Below are 26,069 nucleotides of genomic sequence, written 5' to 3'. Positions count from 1 at the left end.
GAATAAACTAATATAATCATCAAATTACCTTTCCAGCTGAAAACAAGGAGAAATAACGCGACTGTACGTCTTATAGAAGTTCAGCACCGTTCACGTCGAATGCCGTTTGGATTCCCCCTTGGGGGAAAATTGACAGGGGATGATGGTGCGCAGGTGGATTCAACGCGTTTTCAAAAAGATCTCCGCTATTCAAATATTCACTGGTGGCGGGAATCAATTAATTACAGCCCGACCAAATCCCGACGCAACTAACATGAAGCAGAAATTAAAAAGATAGATTGGTGACTTTGTTCCAAAACGTTCCTGGTTTTCGGCTATGTTTTCCTTTTTTATCTCGGCATGACAAAAAGTCCAGCTATCAATGATTGCCGGAATGTCCGCGGTCCAGCCGAAGGTAAGTCACGCGCCCCCTTGCCAAACACGCCCACACTATCGGACTTGTTTCAACCTTTGACCGGTGACCAACAGCACACTTATCCTTGAAAATTCCGTACCAATTCCCATTGTCGCTCTCCTGCCTCCCCTTTGAAGACTAGTTTCTGGAGAAACCTCAACTGTACCAGGTGTCAGCCAGCAAGGTACCCTGAGGCAGAGTCTCTGGCGCGTTTTGGCAGGTCAAATGGTCGAACCGGGGTCGAGACTCGAAACACGTTGGAAGTTCGGACTTGTTGCTCTGCTCAGGTATGCTCCTTTTCTATTTTAACCAATAATTAATAATAATTTTGTTCTTAAAATTACCCTTGTCTATTATCTATCACCAAGGAACTCCTCCCCCCAACACTCTGTCTGACTGAACACCAATTCCAACGGTAACCCATAGAGCTTCAAACACTCTTTATCATCACATGTGATCCCTTTCGTGGCATAAAACTCCTCAGCATCATCTTCATCCCAGCTGAACGTCATCTTGAGCTCCTTACGCTCGGTATAACCGACCCAGCCCATTTTACCTTCGTGGTCGTTGAACCTTCCCATCTGCAACGTGTCAAATCGGAGGGATGCGGTCGTCAGTGATCCACTCAAGGCCAACTTATCAAATCTCACCGTATCCTTGAGATAAAACGGAGTCCTTGACGTAACAACATCTCCCACTCCTCCTGCTGCTGAGCAGTCGTCGGTAGATCGGCACACCTTAAACGGAATATCTTGGAAGAGTCCATTCGCGGTGTAAATGGTGTGTTCCCGGTTGGATCCTATGGGTGTACCGTCCACGAGAGTTAAGACGTAGCATGAACCGTAGTGGATGTTGAAAGTCGCTTCAGGCGCGTTCAAGTCCAGTTCCTCTTCCTCTTTCTCGGACTCTTCTTTGGTTTCGGTTGACTTGTTTACTTCTTGATTGGCGGTTGTCGATCCCGAACACCCACATCCACCCTTCTTCGACATAGCCTTCTCAGGCCTGTCGATACTTAGACACTCTCCATCGACCATTTCTGTATCAAGAGTGCAACAACCACCTTCTCCCAATGAAATGTTACCAGTCCAGTGGTGGCCTTCTGCGCAGCACTGTAGAAAATGCGACGTAAGTCCACCTGTGTCTGCGGATCTTATCCTTATTTTTCACTCACGAATCCGAGCTTAGCTTCTTCATCGTACCACGTAACAGAACCGCTCTCGTGGCAACAATTTGCAATTCGAGTTTCCTGAGGAGATTATATTGATTAGTGTCCCTTCGTCCGTTTATCGCGTGGAGACAAACGAACTGGATGGTAGTACAATTTCTCAACTCCAGGTTCACACTCGAGGTCCGCTACCTGTCGAACGCAGACTTCTTTGCGATTACCGCGTTTCCGTTTGACTTTTTCTTTTGTTTTGGTATCGGTTTTTTTCACTTTGACGATCTTCCACCCGTCCAAGGGCTGTCCTAGTCTTCTAGCCGCAGCTTCGCATGTGATTGTGCTGGAGTCACTGCTCAAGGCTGTTCCGAAGAGAAATGGGGCGACCACGGTTGAGAGTGCGACGAATCTGTGTTTGAGGTGCATTGTAGATGAATGGGAAGAGATCAAGCTTGGTCCAGTTGGGGAGTTCCGTTATTTCTTTTTTCTTTTTCTTTCGCGCTTTGGGTGTTCTCGTAGCTTGACGCCGGGAAACAGGTTTCAAATTCCACCCTTTATGGCTCTCCGTTTTTATATTTTTTTCCGATGCCCTTGCACAGGCGGACTCATTCAGCCCGTCAAATACAAATTGGAACATATTCATCTCCCATTCATTCATTGCGTCAGTGTTGATTTGGCGTCTTTCATGCAAGCCGGGGTGAGCCGTTGGCATCACTCTTGAAATCCGTCGCCACTATCTGTGCAATACATCTGTTTCGTGGAATGTTGCTCTTCGATTCTCCTCCTCTGCTGAACTCGTTTAGAGCGCTTTTCGTTGGTTTGCAGTTGACAAATTATTTCAAGTGGTTTCGAGCTATTCGGTTTCGTTCATTCCTTTCCCTTTCTTGGGGATTCGCTCAAAAAAAGTTTGCATTTCGTTTTCATTTCAGATGTTAATGTTATTATACAAGGTCAATCCGCGACGTCTCGAATCTTCACGGTCATTTTTCTTTATTATTCCGATTGTTGTTCATTCGAGAGTTCGCTAATGCAACGACGTACGTTATACGCGAGCCATCTAAACAAGCATGAAGTTGGACGACTGAACTTTCAACCTTGGTTCAGTTTTGTTCATTCAGTCTATCCGTCTTCTCTGGATTAACGGAGCGCTGCAGGAATGAAATGCAGGATCATCGAACGAAGCGCTAGAAAAGGCCAGGGGGTCAAGTATAAGGTTGGCCTTCATCCGTCATTTGCTCTGATATAAAAAGGATGAGGTTTTGGTTCCTTCCTATCTATCACCCCTTCCGTAGGTTCCTGCCTCAATAGAACGATCGATCAGTAGACAACATGACGAGCTTCTTCTCCACGCTGCCACTCCTCCTCTTATCTTTCCTCCTCATTTCGGGAGTTCAAGCTGATGGCGGCTGCCCAGACGGTTACGAGCCGATCATACTCGATGGGGAAGCTGTATGCGAGCAGATTATTCACAAATGTATTGGTGGTGAGGAACGGCGCTACGTTGATAGTGTTCGTACTTTTGCTGCTCTCCTCCCCCTGCTCGATGGCTAGCTCAGTGATCGACCATTACAGCACAACGCACGTCTCTGCTGTGACCCCAGAGAACAGCTGGTGATCTACGACGAAGTGTCTCGTGCTGGTGTGGTGAGTATAACTATGACAACCTGTCTTTTTTCATCTAATTTCCTCCCTCTAGTGCTGTGGTTTTGACCAGGTTTACACCGGGACCAAACCCAACGGCAAATGCTGCCCACCCAAATCTGTCTTGAATAAAGACGGAGCGTGTATCCCTGAGCCAATACCCTCGAGCTGCCAAGGTTGCCCCGCTCAACAGCCAAATGCATGTCAGTTGCGGGTTGCTTGTGGAGACGCCGCGAACACAGGATTACAGTTCGGCAAATGCTATCAGGTGTTGCTCCCTAACGGACATCAACTTGGAAGGACTTCTACGGATACGTATATTCAGGGCGGGGACATCCAGTACGTTGTCACGTTCTCTTCCTTTTCGTGTGACGTGGGATCATTAATACGCAACCTTCTTCGTTTTCCCCCAGAAACATCCCATACCAGGTCTGCAAGACGCCGACGGATTGCGGAACTGGACCCGTCGCGACTCTCCAAGACTTCTACGTCAAGGATCTCGTTGGGCCGGCTGATGGCTCAGCACCTTTCGGTTGGGTACGTGCGGGCTCTCGATTAGTTCGCCAAAGCGCTCAATGGTTCACTTCCTCAATTTTTTGAAAACCACTTTACGTATATAGATGGTGAGTAGGAACATTCAGCTAGGGGTAACCCATTAAATGCTCTTCTAATCCCCTCCCTCCTTTTATCCTCTCAGAGCAACTCCTTAAACGGCGCCCACATGACTATCACCACGAGTAACAACATCGTTGACCTTGCCCACTTCAATGGACGAACATCGTGCTCTTCTTGCAAGTGCGTCGTACAAGTCAGCGCGTCATATGCTTGCCCGAATATTCATCCCGGTATCACCTTCGTGCGTGCTTTATTCCGTTTTCGGCTGTCCTCCTGCTGACACCTGACTTGTTTTTGATAAATTCAGTGGCCAAACAAGAAGGTTACTTTGAAGTTGCAATTCTTGGAGATCCCATGCAACGGACGATTCAACTTCCCGATCTAATAACAGGCTGGTTAGAGGTCTACGCTTCTGATTATTCTCTGACTACGTGGCCGAAATTCCTTATAAATCGTAGCTGCACACATTTAAATGTTTCCTTTATAGTATAGTATAAAACGTGCCTATCCTTCCAATAGATTCAGAGTTCCAAGTCAAATATATTTTTGTGTGGTATCAGTGTGGTATGCTACAGACTAGCAAACTTCCGGTTAGGGTATGATAACTATTGAAGCTATTGAACCATTAATTTGAACCGTTACATCACCTCCACCCCAAGGTGAATACTTCTATAATGTATCACACCCGCATACTGTACTTACGGTATATATCGGCGGTCACCATCCGAATCTCCCCTCGGCTGCTCGCCACCAAACTGAGTCGGCCGAAACGGTAAGGACACTGCGTCTCGGGCCGGGTTCCAACTGTTGGTGGGTGTTAGTGGGTGGTCGCCTGAGTGCTAAGCGGCATCTCATTTCTTATTATCATCACATTTACCCTTATAACTACCTTTTGTACGCTACTGATACGGTTCGCATAACCAACAGCCTGAGGCACGTGCACAACTCGCAGTATCGATTTCGTGTTCCCCAACGTTCTCATTGCTCAATCCCGATTCGAAATCACTTGAAAATCACCCGCTGCTTTTTTTGGCCCGGAAATTTCAGGTATCTAAATACTAGTACATTATAGGCACTGTAATATGCGAGGTAACCCAAGCTGAGTCCTAGTCAACCATTGCCTATTTGATCTCAATCTATTTCTGTTTTTCACCCACCAGGAAATCCGAGCACAGCCTCGGATATCGACAAGGCAGAATTTAGTCGTATTTGGCATACGCGGTCCGTGACCCCATGACCATGACGAGAAACGCTTTGGCCTCTGCATGTGATCGTTCGAATTACTGTCGTGCCTTTCTAGATCTGTTTCCTCTCCTTCCATGGGCATTTGCTTAAAACCCCTCCGTTGTATCTCAGATCCTGCGCTACAACGCCATTATACACTTAAGTTATTGGCGCCTCGAATCGTTAGGGTCATGTTTCGTCAATGTTTCGTCAATGTTTCGTTATCACTGAATTGTTCATTCGAGAGTTCCGAACTCTCCAATCAACAGCAATCGAGTCGCCAATGCAACAACATATTATGCTCTATGCGAACGTCCAAACAGGCTGGAAGTCGAATAACTATGACTTTCAGCACTTTTTCATTCAGTCTATCCATCTTTTCTTCATTAATCTGGAATTGCAGGAATGACCGGAGGACTATGGAACGATCCGCCGAAAATTCCAGGCGGTCAGGAGTAAACATGTTGCACTTCAAATTCGTGGTCCGATTTATTATAAAAGGAAAGAGGTAGAGTGTTTCCTCCCGCCCGATACATCACCCCTTCAGTTTGTTCTTCAGGGTACCTTTACTCGCTAGAAGACTCGAACGGTAGACAATATGAAGAACTTCTTCTCCACGCTCCCACTCCTCCTCCTATCTTTCTTCCTCATCTCGGGAGTTCGAGCTGATGGCGGCTGCCCAGACGATTACGAGCCCGTCGTAATCGATGGGGAAGCTGTATGCGAGCAGATTATCCACCATTGTATTGGTGGTGAAGAACGGCGCTACCTTGACAGTGTTCGTGTTTTTTCTTACCTCCCATCCCTGCTCGATTGTTAACTCAGTGATCGACCATTACAGCACAACGCACGTCTCTGCTGTGACCCCAGAGAACAGCTGGTGATCTACGACGAAGTGTCCCGTGCTGGTGTGGTGAGTATTACTAGCAACTTTTCTTTTCATGTAACCGAGATTCCTCCCCTATAGTGTTGTGGTTTTGACCAGATTTACACCGGGATCAAACCCAACGGCAAATGCTGCCCACCCAAATCTGTCTTGAACGCAGCCGGAGCGTGCATACCTGAGCCATTACCCTCGAGTTGCCAAGGCTGCCCCGCTCAACAGCCAAATGCATGTCAGTTGGGGGTTGCTTGCGGAAACGCCGCGAACAATGGATTACAGTTCGGCAAATGCTACCAGCTGCTGTTCGCTAACGGACATCAACTTGGAAGAGGTGTGTCTTACGGTACTCCGGATATGTACACTCAAGATGGCTATATTCAGTATGTTGCCGCTTTTTCTCTTTCCTTTCGTGTAACGCGGGATACATGATTTCTGACCACCTTCTTCCTTTCCCCCCAGAAACATCCCATACCAGATCTGCAAGACGCCGACGGATTGCGGAACTGGACCAGTTGCGAATATGCAAGACTTCTACGTCAAGGATCTCGTTGGACCGGCTGATGGCTCGGCACCTTTCGGTTGGGTACGTGCAGGCTCTCGATTAGTTATCTAGACCGCTCAATGGTTCACCTTCTTCCTCGATCTTTTGAACAACTCAAAACCACTTTACGTATACAGATGGTGAGTAGGAACGTTCAGCTAGGGGTAACCCATTAATTGCTCTTCTAATCCCCTCCTTCCTTTTTTTCCAGAGCAACTCCTTAAACGGCGCCCACATGACCATCACCACGAGCAACAACATCGTTGACCTTGCCCACTTCAACGGACGAACATCGTGCTCTTCTTGCAAGTGCGTCGTACAAGTCAGCGCGTCGTATGCGTGCCCCGCCATTCAGCCCGGTATTACCTTCGTACGTGCCTTATTCCCTCTTCGCTGTCCTGCTACTGATACTAGCTTGTTTTTAGTGGGCAAACAAGAAAGTAACCTTGAAGTTGCAATTCTTGGAGATCCCGTGCACCGGAAAATTCAACTTCCCCATCGTATAATGGGTTGGTTACGGGGCTAAATCCTAGTATGCTTTGACTTGTGTTTTCCGAAAGTTCTTTATTTCGCCCGATTTTTTGTTCTATCATATATAAAACGCAACTTCCCGTTCGAATAGATTCAGAGTTCCAAATCAAACATCATATACTCAATATCTCTATTGTTTTTCCTTTGTTTTTGAATGTCACTCGCGGATAGAGAGACCGGAGTCCCGTTCGGTTTCCAGTTGACCGTGACCGACCGCGGCTAAGGCACGGCTTGAGCCGTCCTGTTGGAAACTTCGGCTCGCCAGTAAATTGAAAGGTTGCCGGATCGGATAAGGTCCCGAACTTGTTCCTTCTGCTCGTCGGCTCCCAAATTCAAAGCCAGCTCAACGTCACAGCGCGAAAGACTTGTATAAATTGGAGATTTGTGTTCGGTCACTCAACCTACTTTCGTTCCTCTTTCTGTCTTTATGTTATTCGTTGTTCTGATATTTATAAGTTAATGTTTGTCATGCCACTCCCAGGTGGATACGTCCCCTCTCCCGCTTCGATTATTTCCTTTGAATTTCCCTGACTGTCGAGTGTTAAGTTTTAACCTCAGATAGTAAGCCGATACCCCTCTCAATGACTCTAAACTCATGGCATCCACGCAAATACATCGGCCTTTAGAGTTTTTGGTGTCCCTGGGTGGTGAGAGGCCTACGGTAAGCGTAGTGTTCTACTCTTTCTCCGATGATTATCTTGTACTGTACTGTTGTTTCATGCATTTTGTTTAAACGAGAGATGTCGTGACGTCTGTCTCAAAGTCAAAAATTGAGTTTGAGATCTCAAAATCTCAATCTCAATTCCAGTATCTGAGTCTCCATAGTAGCTGAGGTGAGGCATACACTAGTCCATAAAATAATGTTATAACTTATTCTCAAAATTTCAACAGATCTCAATATATTTAATGTCTCAATTGTTCAAATCTCAAAATTATTTTACAATCTCAAAAACTCAACTCAGGCTCAAATTTGAGATAAGGTTGAATTTATGAGTTTAAATATCTAGAGAGAAGAGATGAGACAGGTATATCTATGTATGTATGTATGTACAGTATATAACATATCAATCTGAAGCATTAGAATTGGTGTTATTTTCCTTAGGAAGGGACGAAGAGTAGTGTTAGCAATTGTGATTGCGTTACACGCGCGCGCACGCTATATCACGGACTTAGGAATTTTTTTGACTTCCGAAAAATTCCTAAGTCCGTGATATAGCGTGCGCGCGCGTGTAACGCAATCACAATTGCTAACACTACTCTTCGTCCCTTCCTAAGGAAAATAACACCAATTCTAATGCTTCAGATTGATATGTTATATACTGTACATACATACATACATAGATATACCTGTCTCATCTCTTCTCTCTAGATATTTAAACTCATAAATTCAACCTTATCTCAAATTTGAGCCTGAGTTGAGTTTTTGAGATTGTAAAATAATTTTGAGATTTGAACAATTGAGACATTAAATATATTGAGATCTGTTGAAATTTTGAGAATAGCAATAATCTTGTTTTATGAGCCATCCCCCACCTTGGCTATTCATTGGGACTCAGATATTGGAGTTGAGATTGAGATTTTGAGATCTCAAACTCAATTTTTGACTTTGAGACAGACGTCGCGACGTCTCTCGTTTAAACAAAATGCATGTATTTACTGTACTGTACTATTCATTTATACGCACATATCAGTTCATCTCTAGTACTATTTGTCAGAACCTCAGGGAGGTTCTAAAGCTATCATAATTACCTAGAGGTTAGTATAGTAGTGACAGTATTTGTACTACCTATAAATATGCTAACTAACTTTGTATATAATAGACCGATACAATGTACGGATCGGCTTCGGTTGGGGGAAGAATGGACTCGGATATGATTGGTTGAGATGAATACATTAAGAGGATTCAGACTGAGAGAGGCTACAGTTTGGCTCTGGCCTTGCGATAGGGAACGGACAGGTTGTGGTCCAGTAACCTGCTCACGATGTCTGCGAGGCTAAAAGGTTGCTGGAGAGGGACCTACATATCGAAGTCAACAATGAAAAATTTACGTTCAAAGAAGTGATGCTCACCATATGCCCCGCATTTGGGACAATCGTTACAGAAGCCGCTGTTCGTCCTGAGTTAGGGTTGAGGAGATCTGCCTTAAGTTGTTGGGGGCTAGAGTTCCGCAGACCACAATCAGTTACCACCCGACCTGAACCGATTATTGGACGTACAACAAGGGGAAATCCTGCATACCACCCCATACAACGTGAATCGGAATTTCCTTGCAGAGCTTCCCAAATATTTCCGCGCTTTCTTGTAGTCCCTCTATATCGGCGTAAATAGCGCTTTCCACGAGTCTTGAACATTTTAATGCGACTTCCCCCTTCGATCCTGCGGAACGCATCCCGTACTGCGTGTATAACCTCAGTACTCTGTCATCCCATGCCGACCACGGGTTGCGGTTCTTCAAATCAGCATAAGCATCTTCTCTACTTGCCCAAACGTCCCGCCCACGAAGGGTAAGTTTCTGGGACATTCGAATTCCAGCTATTCGCGCATCGTAAGTCTCTTGAAAGATTTGTCGAGTGAAAATGGTGGGCTCGATGAGTATAGTGGCAGTAAAATGAATGTGGGCATCATAGGCGTATTTGGTTGTCAACATGCTACCATTGTCGAAAAATGATTTTCAAATTGAATGACTGGAGTGACTATACTTGAGGAGAGCAAACTTACGCTACACCCGCACCCGCTGAATGACCGATAGCGACTAAACGGTGTCCGTGGAGTTTGGATTTGACCAAGTCTGCAACGGTGAGAGCCCATTCGTTGATTGCTTGTACCCAGAGCCAGGGTCAGCAAGAAGAGGTATATAGGTGTGAACAAAAAAGAGGTACACACGAAGACAAGCAGGCCATAACTTCAGCGCCTCCCGATTCAACAAAGCGGCATCTCCGTGATTCTCCCTGTCGAATGCCCATACTTCCCGGATGTTCACGTGCTTTGTTGACTCGGAAATACGGAAAAGGCGGGTAACGACGGGTTCCCACTGTTCTTTGTCTGCGAGATCCAAGCAGGTTAGGAATGACAGGTACTAGCGATGAAATCATGATCGGGAAACTTAAACTCACGGAACCCAATACCATGGAACAGCAGTAAAGTTACTCCTCCGTCAACCCGGTCGTTTGGATGACCGTGACGGTAAGTACTCCAGCTGTAACGATTGGCGGTGACCTTGAGGTTGAGCTTTGGATTGTCAGGGAAGGAATGTCCGTGGAGTACGAAAGCTTCTCGCAGGATATTCGAGTCAATTGGCTCGGATGGGCTGATTTGGGAGGGGAAGGACAGTTGTTCATATAGTTGTGTGCTGGATGACATGGTGAAGGAGAAAGGGAAGATATCAGGGGGACAAACATCCTACTTGTATAGTATGCAGTAGCAGCTCTTCGCAGCATCCCACGAAGAAGACCGTTTTCTTCAGATCGCGGGCCTTGAAGCTGTGGAAAGTCCGAATTTGATTTATCATGATACATCAACTGGGTCAATATCGACCGACATATTACCCAGATGCTGGGAGAACGTGGTCGGACTTTACAAAACATAGACCAACGTCACGGTCTTGCCTGCTTCCGAGTAGTGACACTGATTTTCAAGCAACCTTCAACTTTCAAGTGGTACTGGGTCTTAAACTCAAGGAGAGAGGCAACATAGCCCGAAGGACTATGTAATGGTAAGAAACATATTCGCATCGGTATCTTCGCGCGTGGGCACTAATGATTGGTAGGGTTAGATAGATATTCTTTTACATCCCTTCGGAACAATGTACACCTGTGATTGATTTCGGCAGGATGCGCACGGATGATTAATTGATTTTCCGCATTCAGATCTTTCATTTATTTTCCCAGCTATGGATCATAAATAGAACTATTTTTAATGAGAATGACAGGGTACGTATCGAAGGTTTGAGTTCCTCTCAAATTACTGGCCAGGTAAACGCTTGAACATGTCCGGAGGCGCGCGCCGTACTGGAAACTTCGGCCGGCAAAGAAGTTCGCCGGATCGGATAAGGTGCCGACCTTATCCTATTGTCGCTCGCCGTCTCCAAAAACCTCTTTGATTGCCGAAATTCCGGCTGACCAAAAGTATGAAGATTTATCAAAACAACCCTCCTAGCTCGATTATAATTTGTACGCATTTCTCCGAACCTTTTGCTCACCCGATAGACACAGATGGAAAGGAGGCTCCAGATCAGCACTCGCGACGAATGTAAAAGAATGATCGTGTAAAATAAATGGGTGACCGGGTCAGAAGAAGGTGTACGACGGAGGTAGCTCTACCGGTCGGGAATAGTCACTCTTTGACGTCGGGGTTGCCGGTAGTCTCAAGCCACTGTCTTCGTGTTGGATAATCTCACACCCCGGCACATTAACCTGCGTATTCCCGGGGCTATTTAATGTATTATCTGACGTCTCCTCTGAAGAATTGGTAGGTGAACCGGGGCTCCGTACCAAAGGTTCCTTTTCGGTCTCCCTTGTTGAGAATGCGGGTGAAGTGAAGGGAGTTATGTGTGCAGGTTTGCCTTCCGGATCCTCGAGAGAACGAGACAGTGATGCCTTCTTTCTTTGGTAGCGAACGCCGACCAGTACTCCAGCCACAAGCAATGCCACGGACACCCCCACCGTAATAGCGGTGATTGTGCCAGGGCTAAATACGAGTTGTACGGATACATAAGCGGATGTAGAAGGGAGCAATTGGGAGACCTTGGAGCTTGTACTAGGTGTATGTAAGTAGTCAGGGTAGGTATCGGATAGGCATATAGATGGAACTTACTTCAATGTAGACGAAGGAACTACAGCACCAGCTGAAGTGGGATTCGCAGATACAGTGAACTGCAGTGTTTCTGTTGGCAACCTGACATTGTTCGGGTTGTCGTTCTCTTTGAAGACACCAATGTTGAATAACCTAAAAATGATGTGGAATTTTCCCTTGAGTAAGTGAAGTCAGAAAGACATCTGATAGGCTCACCCTGTCCTGTTAAAGTCTAGCGACGCATTTCCACCTGGGGCTGTCAAATCCAACTCCACAGCGTTGTCAGACCAAGAAGTAGTGCCACTCGGATCATCTAGCTTTTGGAGTCTTAACCAAACTCGGCCAGTGGGGTCGAACTGTTCCCGTTGCCAGAGAAATAGATTGTTTTGAGGAGCGGTTGGAGGGGTAGGGAAGGTGATGTTCAAGGCCCATACGACTCCAGGTCGTAGAGTTAATCTGTCGCACTCGGGCTTTAATATGAGGGACCTTTTTTCCAGAAGAGCTACTCACATTATGAAAACCAGTAGAATCATTTATCAGTTCAGTATCCCTTAAACCAAACGGTCTGGGTCACGAATCAGGGCAATCGAGCAATGAAGTTTATGGAGGGGGAATGGTGGGTGGGCAATGGACAGGTGTAGTCGAATAATTTATAAAGCGGCACAGTAAAGGTGAGTCTCTTGATCATGGTTTCGGGATTTGTTCGACCACAGCTTCACCATGACAGCGAAAGTCCGACGAGTAAATTCAAAGTAAATTGGCAGCGATCATTGATATTGAATGTGCCACCGTGGCAGTCGGCATAGTTCACCACCACCACAGTGCGATAACCCGACACTGTTGAGGCATTAACCGCCTCCGACCACTCTAATAGCAACAATCCCTTCCAGACTGCGAGGGATCCCGGTAACGCCTGAGTTCCAACACGCAATTTTTTTCTGGTCATTGAACTTGCATTGAACCGTACACTACCTTTCTCTCGTCTTGGAACATGGGCTTGGACCGACCCCGCATAGCCTCCTGAGTCACTGCTTCAAAATTGTAGCTAGAATCACGTATATATCACTGTCGGCCAAAGCGTTCAAAACAGCACCCTGTGACTGTCTGATTCAAGTGCCGAGATTTATCCTCATCGGGTAATAGACGGCCAAACAAGAGCCAACATCATCTTTTTGACTACAAACGCCCACCATACGCTAGCCACCACATTCTTCCGAGGATGTTCACCGACACCCTACAGTCAAAACGACATGAAAAAAGGACAATAAAGAATGTAAGGGAAAACCCCGACTTTTTCTTGGGCCATACTGACTTTCGCCGTCCATCACAGGTCTAGGCATCGCCTTGCAATTGACGGCGAGAATGTTCTAGTGAGTCAACCGTGTTAGTCGCAATAGTACGCTGTTAACCCAATCAATAACTCTAGCCCCTGGCTCTACTGCTATCTTTCCACGACTCACATCTACGCTGATCGCAATAAATCTCCGTTTCGCTCGCTACCCACCACATATATTTACTCCCGGCTTCCTTCCCCATCATGAAAGCTCAGAAAAACCAGTGGTTACCGGGTCAAGATCATCTTCGTGTCTAGGTTGGGAATAGCCCATTGGTTCACAGGATTTTCAGTGATGGGAGAAAGCGAGGATGGAGTCGGAGTTGATTACAAAGCAGGTCGCGTTAAGGACATCCAGCCCGTTCCAGCTCCTCCTTCGAGGAAGCACGGACCTGTAACCGTTAACGGAAACCACGTTCTTCCTCGTTCCTTCGCAACCCCTCTCTTCGGATTTCGAGTACCCGTCGAAGTGTATGGTTGCAGCGACCGAACACGATTCCTTCTACCAGCTTCACCGACCAATGCAACTTTCATATTCATCACTAGCGGCTCTCCCTCTCTTGGCGTGTTTCGAGACACTGCCGAAGGTGAACTACGTTGGGGTCAGCATCCGGGGATGCTCCAACCTGAAGCACGGTTCGAACTTTGGGTAGGAGGAGGAGGGTAAAACATCCAACGTTCTTCTCGCTCGGAGGATGTCATTATTACGGTGTCAGGCGAAAGCAGAGTGAGAGTAGCTTGGTGGAGAGCGCAAGTTCGGATTTCCAATGGATTAGATGGCCTTCGTCAACTACGTGGCGGGTTCGGAACGCAAGAATCGGAGATGGGCGTCGAGAGAGGTGAGCCAAATCTGAAAAATTCCTGTCAGGGTTTTAAAGCTCAGTTTCCTAGAGATACGCCCATCTTTCCTTTCAACGTCTATCTTGGGATCGCAAGTTTATCACCCTTATCCTCTTTTTCGGAGTAACAAGTACTGCGGATCGACTGTTGAAGATGCGGGATGAACCTGTGCGCTTCTCTGAAACGAGAAGTGCGTCATGCGGTAAGGGTGATTCCGTTTTCTGTCATTCTCCAAATGTCTCTAATATACGCATGTTCTACCGTAGGGTTTCGGTCAAGCCTGCCTTGATCATCTGTCTAGGGAAATTCCTGATCGAAGAAGGATTCGTCAGCGTTGGTTGGATGTCTTTCCACGCATGTTATTGTCTTACTGTGGGTTTCCTCTGTTATCTCAGTTTTCTATGTCGCTTATTCATCATTAGTCCATGGAAGTGGAAAATCTGATCTTGCCACCTTTCCCATTTGTTTGGGAGAGGTCATAGCTACCGAAATGAAGTTTTGCAGAGGTGGATCTATAGAAGTCTGTCGGGAACGTTTGTTAGGAAAAGGAGAGCCAATTTTAGAGTTGGCTGCGCGTAACGGTTTAGGCGTTAGGGCATCATCGGGTAAGTGCCGTGTGAGCGTTCGTGGTGATAGCTTGCTGATCGTCTTCCCCAGAAAACGAAAGATTTCCGACTACCACCTCCACACTTTTCAGCCCACGCTACCATACGGAATGACACCAGCACCGAATCCAACAATATGCTCTTCTCCCTCGAATACCATCATCGTGATTTATCATGTTCATCTCAATCGCCTCCACCATCATCACCTCTGGCTCTTTTACTCCCCAACCGAAAATCGTTCCGTTTACTCTCACGTCGACCCAACCAAAATTCGCCTCCATATGGCTAACGAACGCTACCTTCGCCATACAATGTGCACCATCGTACTAGGCCCCCAGTTCTTGGCGTTGTCGATGACAATACTGGTTTCGAAATATGCGAAAGGACGTGTTCGGAGTTGAGTGCTGAGTGTTTTAGTACCAGCTCAAGGCAGGGAACGCTCGCTCGAGAGGAAGGAACAACGGAGCATGTAAACCATGGGAGGTTATCCTGCTTTTGTTTGTACCCAAGGTGTCTATCCAGTTGGAAGGGTACGATGATTGTCGAAGCACCGTGCCGCTATCGTTGATGGTTTCTCCACTGGATCGCCGACAACTCGATGTACCCTCATATCCATCTTCGCTGGAATGGTCATACCATGGATCTCCTTGTGATGATACCAATCTTGTGTTACCCGTGGCAACCCGAAACTTGAATTGGTGAGAAGCAGACGAGGAGAGCAATGGGATTCGGATGGTGACTGGCGATACATGGGTCGTTGTACTGGGTTGGTGTGATGAAGGCGTCAGGTTTTCTCACCTTTTTCGAGCCCCCGGCTTTTCTTCTACGATGTTCTTCCGGTTTTACGCGCGCTTGTTGGAGTATTATCCTCTGCCCGCCTCTTTTTCTATACTTTCTTAGTTTTGGTGCCTGAAATTACATATATATCCCAGAATTCAACACCAGGTGGCGTACTATTCACAATGCGCCGACACTTTCGATATGCGAGATAGAAACTAGTACTGAAGCCTTATTGGGAATTCTCGCTGAGCTCTTGAGGGCAGGTCATTCGAATTTCTTTGCACCACGTGCTGCTGTCATCCTCCTTTCCTCGCTTCATCCGAACAATCTCTCTCAAGGCCTCTCTCTCTGCCAGCGCGTTGTTGGGACTGTTCGGGTAGAAATTGTGGAGTCGCTGGCTAGTAACCACCAACCTCGCCTTCGTTGTTGTTCAGGGTTAAATAAAGTAAGTAACTAAACCTTAGATATCTAGGTCGTTAGTAACCAGGTTTACATATTCTCGCTACGGCTAGACTACGCATCCACACAACGTCCGCAGACGAGAAATTGGGAGCGCTCAAGGGCTCGTTAATCAAAGATTGTGAACTCGTTTGATGAAGGGTTATAGTAGACGCTAACTCAGTTCAGGTAGACTTGAAAACTTACTCGAAACATATCTCCCTCACGACTCCCGTCCCACTTGCAACACCATTGAAATATTTCAAATGTGCCAAGAAGTTGCACGTAGTTACCAACCCACCCGTACTCGCAAGCCATCAACAGATCATCTCACAGGTACCGCGCCGCCGCCCACGCAATTTTCCCTTACCTTTCCTTTCACAGCAATTTTGATTGATTGATGCAGGGTGAAACACGACATTGACATGAGCAGATTCTATAAAAGAATGTGCCAGCAACCTATGATTTCCTTTCCTCAACGTCCGAGTTCCTGTGGGACTAACCGTCTTCCTTTTTCTACTCTTCCCCCCTTCCTTCGTTTTCGTTTTCTTTCGAGTTGTGCTCGGTCACAACTTTCTTTCGTTTCACTTTCGTTCCGGTTAACCTTATAGATCAGGATCAGAGATCATGGTCACCACTTTTTCGTTGGGTTTGCTGGCCCTGTTGCCTTTAATCGCTCTCTCAGTTCGCGCGGAAAATGACTGGAAAACGCCTTGTTTGAGCGGTGTTTGTCAATACTCTCTCAGCGGTAATAGCTCGGGTACAGTCAAAATCGTGCGTCTCATTATTGCTATGACATGATAACCTCCTTCTCACACGACCGTTTGTAGTGGGGTTCTCCGGATGCCATTACCGATATCACGCCCGCTGCTGGTTGGGAGATCCTGGACTGCTCTCCTGATACTTTGGCTCAGGATATCCGACTCGTGTGTCAGGGTGATGAGGACTCGGAATCTGGATGTGCACATCTTTACCAGACCATCGGAGCCGAGGGGAAGGTTGTCCGACTTCCGGAGAACGTGCGTCGCATGGCCCTTTTTTTGTCCCTCTCTCAAGTCTTAACACTCTCTGCAACAGTGCGGAAAAAGCGCTTTCGCCCGCATCTCCAAAGCCTGGGTCTCAGAAGATCAATCTATTCCTGCAAAGGTCGCGAAGCGTCTTGTCAGGAGGGATGGTGCACCACCTACCGTCAAAGCCTTGCGTCTGGATACCGACTTCGGTGCAGCCGACAAGTGGCAGAAGTGGGTAGTTTTGACTTCTACGACGTCAACTATTTCTCATCCCTATATCGAAATGTAGAGTTGGACCGGTCAACATCGCTATTCAAGGAGCCAATTTCGCTGGCGTCGATACTGAAGGCATTATGAGCACAGTCGGACCTCAACGCCAACGTCGGGCCCGTCTTTCTCGACGTGATACCAACGAATTCCTCGATGGCGTCATCGGAGGTAAGGTTTTTCAATATCAATAGGTCAACCTTGATTTTGAATGCATTTAACTTGCAGCTATCAAGGATAAAGCCGGTGACGTCGTAGACACGGCCAAGGATACAGCCGGTAAAGTTGTAGATACGGCCAAGGACGCAGCTGGTAAAGTCATAGATACGGCCAAGGATGCAGGTGGTAAAGTCGTGGATACAGCTGGCAAAGTCGCAGACAAAGCAGGAGATGTTGCGGACAAGGCCAAAGATAAAGCGGGGCAGGTTCTGGACAAGGCAAAGAATGTCAACGTCAACAAGACTATCGACCTCCCTCCCATCAGCTTGACCAAAAACGCGAACCTCCTTAACAAGAGAGTTTCCTGCCCACCTCTTGACGCTGGTATTAGCGTAGACATCAGCAGCAGTGGCACCGCAAGGGTCAGTCTCGGTGTTGCTGCTCTCGGAAGTCTGGTACCGCCCAAATTCGATAGTTTCCAGCTCTTCTCAGGTATTTCGGAGTTTTTTCATTGTTTAGACGGGAGTGTTCATGCTCATTTACCTCTGAACAGGTCTGGATGCGGATATAGATGGTACTCTAACTATGACCGCAGACGCAACGGTAAGACCAACCGCATCTAATACTTCTGGTGTCAGTTTTCGCTGACGACTTCCAGGGAACCCTCGATTCAGGGCGTATCAAGATATTCGAGATTGGTGTTCCAGGCCTTACGATCCCTGGGTCAGTAAAGTATCCTTTCTCAGAAGATACCCGGCATTGACGAAAGTGGCATAACAGCATCCTCTCCATCGGTCCCTCTCTCACAATCAACGCTCAGGCCACAGCTGACCTTGACGTCAACGTGGACATGACTGTCGGTTTCGTCTATCAAGTCAACAAAGCTTCGCTCGTCTTCCCTGACAAGGACAAGAAATCCGGTGGAGATTTCCAGATTGGTGATACCCGTAAGTTTTCGTAACCCTCTATGCCTCGTTTCCTAGGAAATCTAACAATCGAAATACTGCACCCTTCGCACTCTAGCCTTGACCCTCTCTGCAGGTGCAAACGCTCAAGTCAACGGACTCGTACAGGCCCATCTCATCCCCGAACTCGATTTTGGAATTTCAGCCTTGAGCGTCGCCAACGCCCAGGTCTTCCTCAATGTCGATGCCAGTGCGACATTGAACATGAACGCTGATGCCTCGGCGGACAAGACTCAAGGTGCCGACGCTACTAAGACCGCCGGCGGATGTGTTGATATGAGCGCTGGGCTGGATGTCGGTGCTGGCGCAAGAGGAAGCTTGTTCACGATATTTAATGAACAAACTCAGGTATCGTTATTTAACAAGCAGTTCCCGCTTTTTAATGTGAGAATATTTTATATGACTCCCTTTCATGGCACTTAGTTATTGACGTGTTTTCCTCTACTAGAAATGCTTCGGAGATCAAGGCAACTCTACTGGAGCTACTGGAGGAGAAACAACCGCGGAGGACGACACGACTGCAGAGGACACGGTCATCGCCGAGGACGCCACGACTACAGAAGACGATACCACCGCCGAGGATGATCATACAACTGCAGAAGGAGATGCAACCGCCGAGGATGACACTACTGCAGAAGGCGACACAACCGCCGAGGACGACACGACTGCAGAGGACGAGGCCACTGCGGAGGGAGAAACCACCACAGAGGGCGAAACAACCGACGCAGAACCGGAAGCCGCACCTCCCGTTCGTCGTCACTCAAGGATCATGGGAAGACAAGCAAAGGATGAGAAGGCTCCAGCCAAGCCAGCCGACCCCAAAGTACCGGCACCTCCACCTCCTCCTAAAGCACCCAAGACCCCTCCTCCCCCTCCACCCTCTAAAGCACCCAAGACCCCTCCTCCCCCTCCTCCCGCTAAAGCACCCAAGACCCCTGCACCTCCCAAAGCACCAGCCCAAAAGAAACAAGGAGCCGCATCCCAGGTTCTCCAGTGCCTCAAGAACAGCGTCAAGCCGACTCCCTTGACATCAGGCAAGATCAGCAAATCCAAGTAAGTGGTTTAAGCTTTTTCTAATGATAGTAACGAATGGTTCTCCTGACATCTACTCGTTTAGGATCAAGGCAGTGTAATTTTATTTTACCGGAGCCGTTCATATACCTAATACCTAACTTATGGAGTGTATGTACTAAGTAAACGAGATGAATGAGACCATTGTTCCTAGTTCGTCCGGAACGTTGGCGAACGGGGAGAAGATACCTACTACCTAGTAATTTCAGCTAATAGGGCCATGATTGGTGTTCGCGGTCGAACTTTAAATTTGCTTTAATTTGTACTTACCACCCCGATCCGTGGGAAACTTGATACCCGGCCGGTGTACGGCTTTGACGTCAAAGCGGGGAAGCACAACTCGGTAACCACCACCATCGATCTACATAGTGACTGAAATCGTCAATTGAAAGGTATGACTCGCTCTGCCATGGCTTAATTTCATTCAAACGCGAGTGCTGCTTGCGTTATACTCCTTCAACTCGCGGCTAACATATCTACTCCAGGTACGATTGTATCAACCGAGGCCAGGGCTATATTGAAACTCATGCTACTACGTACTTGTAGGATGAACCCCACCTCTCTATGCCAGAGCAGACCGCAACTATCCTAGTAACTCGTAGATTTCCTCCAGAACGATGAGAAAGCGCTCCGACATTGACTGTCTTGCTTCTCGTTCCTCTCCAGTTCCTGTTCAAAAAATTCTTTTCGAATTCGAATGTATCAATCTGAAGCCTATCCCTGGGACAACTCGTGCTCTTGACCGCAAATTAGTCTCATCGGAGGAAACAGCAGGCACAGGCTGAATCGGTCACGTGGCCGAGGTCAACGTCGCCATCTGCATCGCCGGCAGCGACAAAAACGATAACGATGACCGCTTTTTCCTCTTCATCCCACCTCCCGAGTCTCATTGAAGACCTTCGAATTCGAGATGAAGAACGGCTACACCCCAAGTCAACTAATTGGCTCAAAGACGATACATCGCTCCCTCAGATCCTCCCTGTTCTCAAAACTTGGAAAACGATCTCCCATGCTTGACTTCTCTTCTCTCCCTGAACGGATCAAAAGCGTGTTTTTTGATGTCTGGCGCCGGGGAGGATATTCGGGGAAGATAACGTATATTGGATTTAAGTGTGTCAAGTTCTTGTTCGAGGAGCATTGGGAGGTTGCTGAGACGCTGAAACGTGTGTTGAAGCATTTGAGATTTGTTGCGTCCCAGGAGCGTTAAGTGGGAGCGCTCTCGGATGGGGGTATGTTTCAGTGAGAGGGTGGATATGGTTTCCTCGAACTTTCCTTGAATACGTTCACGGTGGCAGTGAAAGTAGACACTCTTCCTCCGAATTCGACGTGGTCGTTGGTACGGGACCGTAATGTAGGTCCGATCGTGGTAGCTTTACCGTGTTCTCCTTCGAAGTCACTGACCAAGATGGTATTGAACGTTTTAAACACGGTATGTATTCGTATGTATAAAACAAATCAATACGAAACCCAGCACTAGATGCCCACTCCAACCGTGTAAAGTGTACAAGAAGAATACAGTAGACAAGATGGAGAAATGGCCCTACAGTAATTGAACATACATGTACAACACCCACATTGGGTGAGACCGTCCCCTACAAGTTTTGACCGAAATAGTCGGATCTGGGCTCTGGAGTCCGGATGAGTGTCTTTATCCCGAATTCGCCGAGCTGATGAGCGCTTTACCGTAAGCGAGCGCGGCGACTCAGGACACCGCAGCTCATGCATCATGTTCCAGGCGTTGTTTTGGCGCTAATTGTACGTTATTCACTTACCCAATGGGAGAGATCTTACCATAGTGACTGGATCAATCAAACGTGGGAAGCACGGAGTTGACGCGCCGATTAAATTTAGCCGAACATGTGCCCTTTTTATTTACAAACCGTGCGCGGGTTAGACTTTGCGTTAATTGCATTCGCCCCTCTTTCCTCTCGACCATCGTCTTCAAGACTCGTCTGCGGTTCTGCAGTCATGGCTCCTCCATTGCGACTTGTGTTCGTACAAACCTGATTGACCTGATCTTTACTTTATTATTGATTCTTTCTTCTAGCTTTGGACCCATGTTGATAGGTCAGAGATCGGTTTTAAGGGGGGAAAGGTCAACTGAGGTCAAGCTTTGCCAGGTGTTTTTTTCAACGTCATGTTATGGGGGGTACGTCGATTAGCATATCCATCTTCTTCATCTCACTGACGATTACAAAAAGATAATGGCGGTACAGGTGAACTCTTCTCATAAGGCTTCCCTCGAAGAAAATAGACGAACGCGTTTGCAGACCATGGCTTACTTTCAACGGTATAAAATGTCAGACATGACCCTGAATTTCTCGCCGTGACTGTTTCTGTCAAATGCTGTCAGTTGGCTGAACACTTGTCCAGGGACGCTCTTATATTGCGATTCTTCGTACGTTTCATGTCTTAGTGCAAGCAGCCTCCGTTAACGAGTCAATACAGGTCTCTTATCTCATTATCGCCGAGACCGTGAATTCGATACTGGGTATGGCGATGGTTTACAACTTACTGGTGACAGAATGGGGGTCAAAAAACGCAACCATATATTTTCCTGAGCGTAAGCCTCGCATTCGCCATCTGTGGACCGCTTTCTTAACAAGGTTTCATTTAGTTTTGTTAGCAGGTATGATCATCGCCGAAACCATCTTTTGCATGGTGTGTTAACCCACTGACGACCCGTCTTCATCAGATCCGCTTCTAACGGTGAGAAATTGATCACACGACCTCTCCCGACACTACTAAATGGCAACCAGGTTTTGATATCCACCCCGATCCAGATCTTCGTAGCTTACCGGATACAGATAATAAGTCAAGTGATTTGGATCCCGATCATTGTAGTTCTACTGGCGCTCGTTTCGATGGGTAAGTGACTTGTCCCTACCGCTCTGTAAATGCTCTAAACCCGTGTTTGTTGTAGGAGGCGGGCTCTGGACGTCGGTTATGGTCCGGATGGTCAAGCTATTTGCGCGCAAACCCGAGCTACATACACCTGCCTTGACGTGGTTATTGGCATCTGCTATCGCGGATGTAGCCATCACTATTAGTTTATGTTGGAGCTTGGTACGTTCGTTGTCTGCGATTTATCTGATCCTTGGTTTGACCTCGCTTACTTCAGGCCCAACGAAAAACTGGATTTAAGCGAACAGATGACATGATCAATCGAGTCTTACGATGTGAGTTGAGTCATAATTGTCTGGCTACCTCACGTCTTCATTTTATGTTACCAGTAACTGTTCAAACGGGTCTTATCACCGCCGTCTTTGCCCTTTTGGATGTGATCTGTTTTCTCGCCCTACCGGTATGCTGTCACCACTATACCCGATTCCACTTCCGCTCACGTTCCCGAGTCCTGTTTTAGCGTAGTACCATTAACTTCATATGGGATTTCGCACTCTCGAAACTGTACACCAACGCACTGTTGTCGACCCTAAATGCACGTGCAGGGTGGTGTTCCGTCGCTGGTGTCGATACGCACAATGTATTATTTGGTACAAGTCTTGCGCCTGCGTCCGATGGGGAGATTGAGTCTCGTTGGAGGGGATCGATGTATACGACCCATCCAGAACTGTCGTTCCCACCGTTCAAGGTCCGTTTACTTCCTTTGTTGTGGTTTTATCACATGTCCTGAACATTGTATGTGCATGAATCAGACAGGCGGGTATGAGATGGATGAAGTAGACACCCAGAGTCGTACTCAACGCCGACACGGAGATGAACCTCGATCTCAGCAGCGTCTCTCGTTTACTACTCAAAGTGTTGAACCACCAGATGGTGGTGTTGGTGGTGTGAGTAGTGTTAAGGAGGTGAAGGAATCTCGTGTTGTTTTGGACGAACGGGAACGGGAAAGGGAACGGCGTTTTCGGACTTTTACTAAATCTCGGACGCAGACTGTGAAGGATACAACTGTCGTTTTATTACCTCTCCCCACGTTCAGTCCCGATTGATAGCTCTGCTTATGGTTTTCCTTTTTTTTTGTCCGTTGAGCTTCTATAGTTTGTAGAATATAAAATATATGTACGTGAACGAGACGTCTGGGACGAAGACGATAAATTTTCAATATTATGGAACATTTCAGATGTTGGGTCCCCGGGGAAGTGGAAAGTTCCTCATAACTCTTCAGGTGAACTGGGACGTCCGTGGTAAAGAAGAACTTGAAGTATGTATTACTGTCTATGCCTTTTAGGGAGGGGGAACGTGCAGGAAACAAAATGAGATTCACTGGCACATTAGATTTGCGTTGGAAAGAAAGAAACGTGAAAGAAAGAAACGTTTTAAAAACGGGAAAAAGGTTAGTCCTATCTTACCTGACCTGCAAGTCGCCGGCCGGGGTCTTGGAGGCCAAACAGTGTCAAATACTAGCAGGTTGACAGTTGACCACGACCTATTCCTATTTCCCCGTTGCCCGCCCCAGAGTTACAGCCTCTCCAAGCTAAGTTCTCCTTGGCAGCAAGAAGACACCTGCGTGCGTGTGAATATTTGCATGCGATTTCTCTATGACGTTGTTTTCTCGTTGAAATATCTTACATAAACCCTCCATAGATAACTTTGGTGTTGCAGTTGCACCGTTTACGACGAAAAACACACATATAAGGCGTGGCTTCCTTGTCCATAATCATCCATATGCTATAGCATTCCTTCTTGGCGTTGGTTCTCCAGCCGACTTCCGTTGTGAGTCACTCAGCGTTTAGATTCAATTCCAGGGATTACGAGGACTGAATTTTTTTAAACATCTGTCCAGGTAACTAAACTGCAAAATATCGATCCAGAATATTTTCCTCGTCGCTTGGGAGTTTTTTGGGAGCAGCACTCAGTTGCGTGTAGAGCTTTTCTGGAGTTGGGTATCGGTGAGGCGAGGGGTACGGGTGCTCGGTGTGTTTTTGGTTCACGTTCGAGTGTAAAAGTTGTTTTTTTTGTCGCTCATGAGCTTGTTCTAGACCCCTCAACTCCAATTTCTTGGTGAAGGCATTTTTGCATCCGTTTTATTTGGTCTAGATACTCTTGCATGGCTATCAATTCTCGCCACGTACCTCACCTCCCTCACAGCTCACTTGCTCTCCTCGGCTGAAGAACGTACTGCTCAGTTTTTCAACGATATCCCTTGTTTGGGGTGAACTTGGTATTTAGCGATAGGAAAGTGCGACAGGATAGGCATAGTTCTTCACAAGTTCGTATCGTGTTCTCTTCTTTGGTTCCTTTTCAAGCTCGTATCACTACTGATATCGTGAATACGATCCGTTAGTAAAATATGGGTGGGATAATAATGAGGTGTTGTAGGATGAGGAATGGTACGGGTATGACAGACCATCCGCGCTCGATGTTGTCAGTACTCGTGTTCTTTTCTAACCTATACGATAACCCTGCACTCATTATCACTTGATTCTAGCATGTCTGTTTGGTCCACCTCTATAGTTTCCAAATATTTTCGATGAACGACAACATTCCGACTTCGAACAGAGACACTGTTGATTTTTCACGCTCAACGGCGACTGCTTTGTGTCGTTTAAGAGCTTTGTTTTAGACCGCAGGCTCTGAATTAAGGTGGGGGCGTTCAGAATGGGCTACAATCAACAGTCTTTCGCTAAGTTTACGGCTCTCATTCCTTCTCAGTCTAAACATTTTTGTTTTACGCTGTGATTGGACATTTACACCATTGCGTCAGTCCGGGAACAGATGGTTTACGAATGGGTGGTTTTGAAGGAGCAGGGAGAGGTCGACGAGGACGGATTGGCCCGAAGGGGTGGAAGGAGTTAAAAGGAAACATACTGAGGTAAGGTTGGCGTTGGGAATTGTCTGATTTTTTTGATTTGTTTTTTTTCTCTCTCTCTCTCGTTGCTCTTTCACTAGATTTAGTTACCCGAGGTCATTCACAACGCGCAGGCAGAGGGAGAATAATGTTTATCCGTTAGCGATGACCGATTCCATGTTTGGCTGATACAGTGGGTCCGAGGTCGTTTGTTTTGAGATTCAGCATTATTTATTTATTGTCTTCAGCCGCATACGCATCATTCACGTTACATTTTGGTTACATTTATAGATATTCTCCGAGCGAAAGAAGCAGAGCTATTTCGTGGGGCGACCGTACTGACGATCTCCGTCAATCAGGATCTTTCGCAGGCTGAAGCGCTGAGGGTCGGAAAGTACGGGAATGCGGGTCTCCCGAAAGCACCCTCGTCCCCATATCGGCTCCACCGTCTGATGGTATCCCGACTTGAGCGGCAAATGATAGATGATGAGATTGAGACAATTGGGTTGATGCTCCGTGCCGGCGCTGACCAGGACTTGGAGAGGCTACCTCATCGAGCTCTAAAGCACCAGACTAATCTGTCCGTCAAGATGGGAGTAAAGATCAAATCACAACGAAGATAGACTCGCCTTTACTTGACTTGATCCTGCGAATGACATCTCCGGATTGGTGAGGTGCATCGGTTCTCTTCTGCGAAGCTCAATTTCCCCATCTCCTGTACTAGATGTAAAGCTTGTGCCGAACAATACATTGTGCGAATCGACATCGTCGGGGGAACTTCGACCTGCACGCCGTGCGTTGAGTGTCGAAAACAGTGCGTTGGTGTAGAGTTTTGACAGTGCGAAATCCCAGATGAAGTTGATGGTGGTATGCTGAAAAAGGGGTTAGGGGGTTAGGGGGTTAGGGGGTTAGGGGGTTAGGGGTTAGGGGGTTAGGGGGTTAGGGGTTAGGGTTAGGGGTTAGGGGGTTAGGGGGTTAGGGGGTTAGGGGGTTAGGGGGTTAGGGGGTAGGGGGTTAGGGGGGGGTTAGGGGGTTAGGGGGTTAGGGGGGGGTTAGGGGTTTAGGGGTTAGG

The 26,069-nt window shown here is 47.1% G+C and overlaps 10 protein-coding genes across 10 annotated transcripts; 6 read left to right on the top strand and 4 right to left on the bottom strand.

Annotated features, from left to right (window-relative positions):
- Nucleotides 1–675: 675 nt before the first annotated feature.
- Nucleotides 676–2,103, bottom strand: E1B28_003641 (uncharacterized protein). The gene is made up of 4 exons (XM_043148069.1): nucleotides 1,701–2,103; nucleotides 1,566–1,640; nucleotides 1,045–1,503; nucleotides 676–975 (listed from the first exon to the last, which is right to left on the bottom strand). Exons 1-4 carry the CDS (start codon nucleotides 1,977–1,979, stop codon nucleotides 748–750), a joined length of 1,041 nt encoding a protein of 346 aa, XP_043012661.1. The 5' UTR covers nucleotides 1,980–2,103; the 3' UTR covers nucleotides 676–747.
- A 733-nt stretch (nucleotides 2,104–2,836) lies between these two features.
- E1B28_003640 (uncharacterized protein) lies at nucleotides 2,837–4,375 on the top strand. The gene is made up of 5 exons (XM_043148068.1): nucleotides 2,837–3,062; nucleotides 3,126–3,197; nucleotides 3,250–3,533; nucleotides 3,608–4,050; nucleotides 4,117–4,375. The coding sequence occupies exons 1-4, from the start codon at nucleotides 2,883–2,885 to the stop codon at nucleotides 3,792–3,794; spliced, it is 723 nt and encodes a 240-aa protein (XP_043012660.1). The 5' UTR covers nucleotides 2,837–2,882; the 3' UTR covers nucleotides 3,795–4,050; nucleotides 4,117–4,375.
- Nucleotides 4,376–5,118: 743 nt separating this feature from the next.
- E1B28_003639 (uncharacterized protein) lies at nucleotides 5,119–7,137 on the top strand. The gene is made up of 7 exons (XM_043148067.1): nucleotides 5,119–5,541; nucleotides 5,593–5,811; nucleotides 5,875–5,946; nucleotides 6,001–6,296; nucleotides 6,376–6,499; nucleotides 6,669–6,827; nucleotides 6,883–7,137. Exons 2-7 carry the CDS (start codon nucleotides 5,632–5,634, stop codon nucleotides 6,961–6,963), a joined length of 912 nt encoding a protein of 303 aa, XP_043012659.1. The 5' UTR covers nucleotides 5,119–5,541; nucleotides 5,593–5,631; the 3' UTR covers nucleotides 6,964–7,137.
- Nucleotides 7,138–8,906: 1,769 nt separating this feature from the next.
- E1B28_003638 (uncharacterized protein) lies at nucleotides 8,907–10,349 on the bottom strand (the record flags this gene model as incomplete). Its single annotated transcript, XM_043148066.1, has 6 exons — nucleotides 8,907–9,005; nucleotides 9,059–9,146; nucleotides 9,206–9,637; nucleotides 9,708–9,807; nucleotides 9,873–10,031; nucleotides 10,103–10,349. 6 exons carry the CDS (start codon nucleotides 10,347–10,349, stop codon nucleotides 8,907–8,909), a joined length of 1,125 nt encoding a protein of 374 aa, XP_043012658.1.
- A 926-nt stretch (nucleotides 10,350–11,275) lies between these two features.
- Nucleotides 11,276–12,394, bottom strand: E1B28_003637 (uncharacterized protein; the record flags this gene model as incomplete). Its single annotated transcript, XM_043148065.1, has 4 exons — nucleotides 12,291–12,394; nucleotides 11,997–12,236; nucleotides 11,802–11,933; nucleotides 11,276–11,744 (listed from the first exon to the last, which is right to left on the bottom strand). The coding sequence occupies exons 1-4, from the start codon at nucleotides 12,311–12,313 to the stop codon at nucleotides 11,276–11,278; spliced, it is 864 nt and encodes a 287-aa protein (XP_043012657.1). The 5' UTR covers nucleotides 12,314–12,394.
- A 1,014-nt stretch (nucleotides 12,395–13,408) lies between these two features.
- On the top strand, nucleotides 13,409–13,780 carry E1B28_003636 (uncharacterized protein; the record flags this gene model as incomplete). Its single annotated transcript, XM_043148064.1, has 1 exon — nucleotides 13,409–13,780. The coding sequence occupies one exon, from the start codon at nucleotides 13,409–13,411 to the stop codon at nucleotides 13,778–13,780; it is 372 nt and encodes a 123-aa protein (XP_043012656.1).
- A 333-nt stretch (nucleotides 13,781–14,113) lies between these two features.
- Nucleotides 14,114–14,672, top strand: E1B28_003635 (uncharacterized protein; the record flags this gene model as incomplete). Its single annotated transcript, XM_043148063.1, has 4 exons — nucleotides 14,114–14,155; nucleotides 14,220–14,325; nucleotides 14,376–14,558; nucleotides 14,611–14,672. The coding sequence occupies 4 exons, from the start codon at nucleotides 14,114–14,116 to the stop codon at nucleotides 14,670–14,672; spliced, it is 393 nt and encodes a 130-aa protein (XP_043012655.1).
- A 1,731-nt stretch (nucleotides 14,673–16,403) lies between these two features.
- On the top strand, nucleotides 16,404–19,310 carry E1B28_003634 (uncharacterized protein; the record flags this gene model as incomplete). The annotated part of the gene is made up of 11 exons (XM_043148062.1): nucleotides 16,404–16,550; nucleotides 16,607–16,795; nucleotides 16,854–17,017; nucleotides 17,076–17,224; nucleotides 17,282–17,704; nucleotides 17,766–17,815; nucleotides 17,871–17,935; nucleotides 17,993–18,159; nucleotides 18,236–18,561; nucleotides 18,626–19,230; nucleotides 19,295–19,310. 11 exons carry the CDS (start codon nucleotides 16,404–16,406, stop codon nucleotides 19,308–19,310), a joined length of 2,301 nt encoding a protein of 766 aa, XP_043012654.1.
- A 1,845-nt stretch (nucleotides 19,311–21,155) lies between these two features.
- E1B28_003633 (uncharacterized protein) lies at nucleotides 21,156–23,325 on the top strand. The gene is made up of 15 exons (XM_043148061.1): nucleotides 21,156–21,239; nucleotides 21,296–21,315; nucleotides 21,369–21,397; nucleotides 21,450–21,464; nucleotides 21,519–21,547; nucleotides 21,622–21,646; nucleotides 21,697–21,811; nucleotides 21,866–21,877; nucleotides 21,944–21,957; nucleotides 22,008–22,116; nucleotides 22,172–22,314; nucleotides 22,370–22,427; nucleotides 22,482–22,552; nucleotides 22,613–22,840; nucleotides 22,905–23,325. Exons 1-15 carry the CDS (start codon nucleotides 21,217–21,219, stop codon nucleotides 23,196–23,198), a joined length of 1,185 nt encoding a protein of 394 aa, XP_043012653.1. The 5' UTR covers nucleotides 21,156–21,216; the 3' UTR covers nucleotides 23,199–23,325.
- Nucleotides 23,326–25,348: 2,023 nt separating this feature from the next.
- On the bottom strand, nucleotides 25,349–25,869 carry E1B28_003632 (uncharacterized protein; the record flags this gene model as incomplete). The annotated part of the gene is made up of 2 exons (XM_043148060.1): nucleotides 25,349–25,570; nucleotides 25,633–25,869. Coding segments are annotated over 2 exons (459 nt in total), but the record flags the coding sequence as incomplete, so codon positions are not given.
- Between the last annotated feature and the right edge of the window lie 200 nt (nucleotides 25,870–26,069).

The sequence above is a fragment of the Marasmius oreades genome, chromosome 2 (assembly GCF_018924745.1).
Source record: "Marasmius oreades isolate 03SP1 chromosome 2, whole genome shotgun sequence".
NCBI classification, from domain to species: Eukaryota; Fungi; Basidiomycota; class Agaricomycetes; order Agaricales; family Marasmiaceae; genus Marasmius; species Marasmius oreades.
Note: the sequence above shows the minus strand (reverse complement) of the source record. Positions and strands in the feature narration are given on the sequence as shown.